General features: G+C 41.2%; 1 protein-coding gene across 1 annotated transcript; it reads left to right on the plus strand.

The window, feature by feature from the left end:
- Window positions 1-5: 5 nt before the first annotated feature.
- Window positions 6-1,250, plus strand: LOC108524548 (cTAGE family member 5-like; the record flags this gene model as incomplete). Its single annotated transcript, XM_017865644.1, has 1 exon — window positions 6-1,250. A coding segment is annotated over one exon (1,245 nt), but the record flags the coding sequence as incomplete, so codon positions are not given.
- Between the last annotated feature and the right edge of the window lie 4 nt (window positions 1,251-1,254).

Below are 1,254 nucleotides of genomic sequence, written 5' to 3' on the forward strand. Positions count from 1 at the left end.
TGGAAAGCCAGAAGCAGCTTTTGCAAGAAGCTGAAGTATGGAAAGAACAAGTGAGTGAACTTAATGAACAGAAAATAACATTTGAAGACTCCAAAGCACACGCAGAACAAGTTCTAAATGATAAAGAAAATCACATCAAGACTCTGACTAGACGCTTGCTAAAGATGAAAGATCAGGCTGCTGTGCTTGGAGAGGACATAAGGGATGATGATAACTTGGAATTAGAAGTGAACGGTGAATCGGAAAATGGTACTTACTTAGATGATCCTCCAACAAGAGCTTTGAAGAAACTGATTCATGCTGCTGAGTTAAATGTTTCTTTAAAAATCTTAGAAGGAGAAAGAAACCACATTATTTTTGAGTTATCTGAAGTTGATAAAACAAAGGAAGAGCTTACAGAGCATATTAAAAATCTTCAGACTCAACAAGCATCTTTGCAGTCAGAAACCATGTATTTTGAACATGAGAATCAGAAGCTTCAACAGAAACTTAAAATAATGACTGAATTCTATCAAGAAAATGAAGTGAAACTCCACAGGGAATTGACAGTAGAGGAAAATTCCCGGATACAGGAAGAAGAGAAACTTTCTAAAGTGGAAAAAAAGATCAGCCACACCACTGAAGGGCTGGAGGCCTATGGAAAGCTAGGCAAAGATCTTGAAGAAGAATTGAAGAGAACTATTAATTTTTATCAAAGGCAGGTTATTTCCTACGAGAAAAAAGGACATGATAATTGGTTGGCAGCTCGGACTGCTGAAAGAAACCTCAATGATTTAAGGAAAGAAAATGCTCACAACAGAAAAAGATTAACTGAAACAGAGTTTAAATTTGAACTTTTAGAAAAAGATCCTTGTGCACCTGATGTTTCAAATACAGCATTTGGCAGAGAGCATTCCCCATGTGGTCCCTCACCATTGGGTCAGCCTCCATCTGAAACGAGAGCTTTTCTCTCTCCTCAAACTGTGTTGGAGGGTCCACTGAGACCCTCACCTGTGCTTCCGGGGAGAGGAGGAAGAGGCCCAAGAGGCCCAGGGAATCCTCTGGACCATCAGATTACCAATGAAAGAGAAGAACCAGGCTGCGATACGTTAACCGATCCTCACAGGGCTCCTTCTGACACTAGGTCCCTGTCATCCTCATGGGAACAGGACCGTAGGATGACGTTTCCTCTACCAGGACAATCATACCCTGATTCAGCTCCTCCTCCACAAAGGGAAGACAGATATTCTAATTCTGATGGACTGTCTGGGCCAG

Source organism: Rhinopithecus bieti, unplaced genomic scaffold, assembly GCF_001698545.2.
Source record: "Rhinopithecus bieti isolate Rb0 unplaced genomic scaffold, ASM169854v2 repeat_3968, whole genome shotgun sequence".
Classification (NCBI taxonomy): domain Eukaryota; kingdom Metazoa; phylum Chordata; class Mammalia; order Primates; family Cercopithecidae; genus Rhinopithecus; species Rhinopithecus bieti.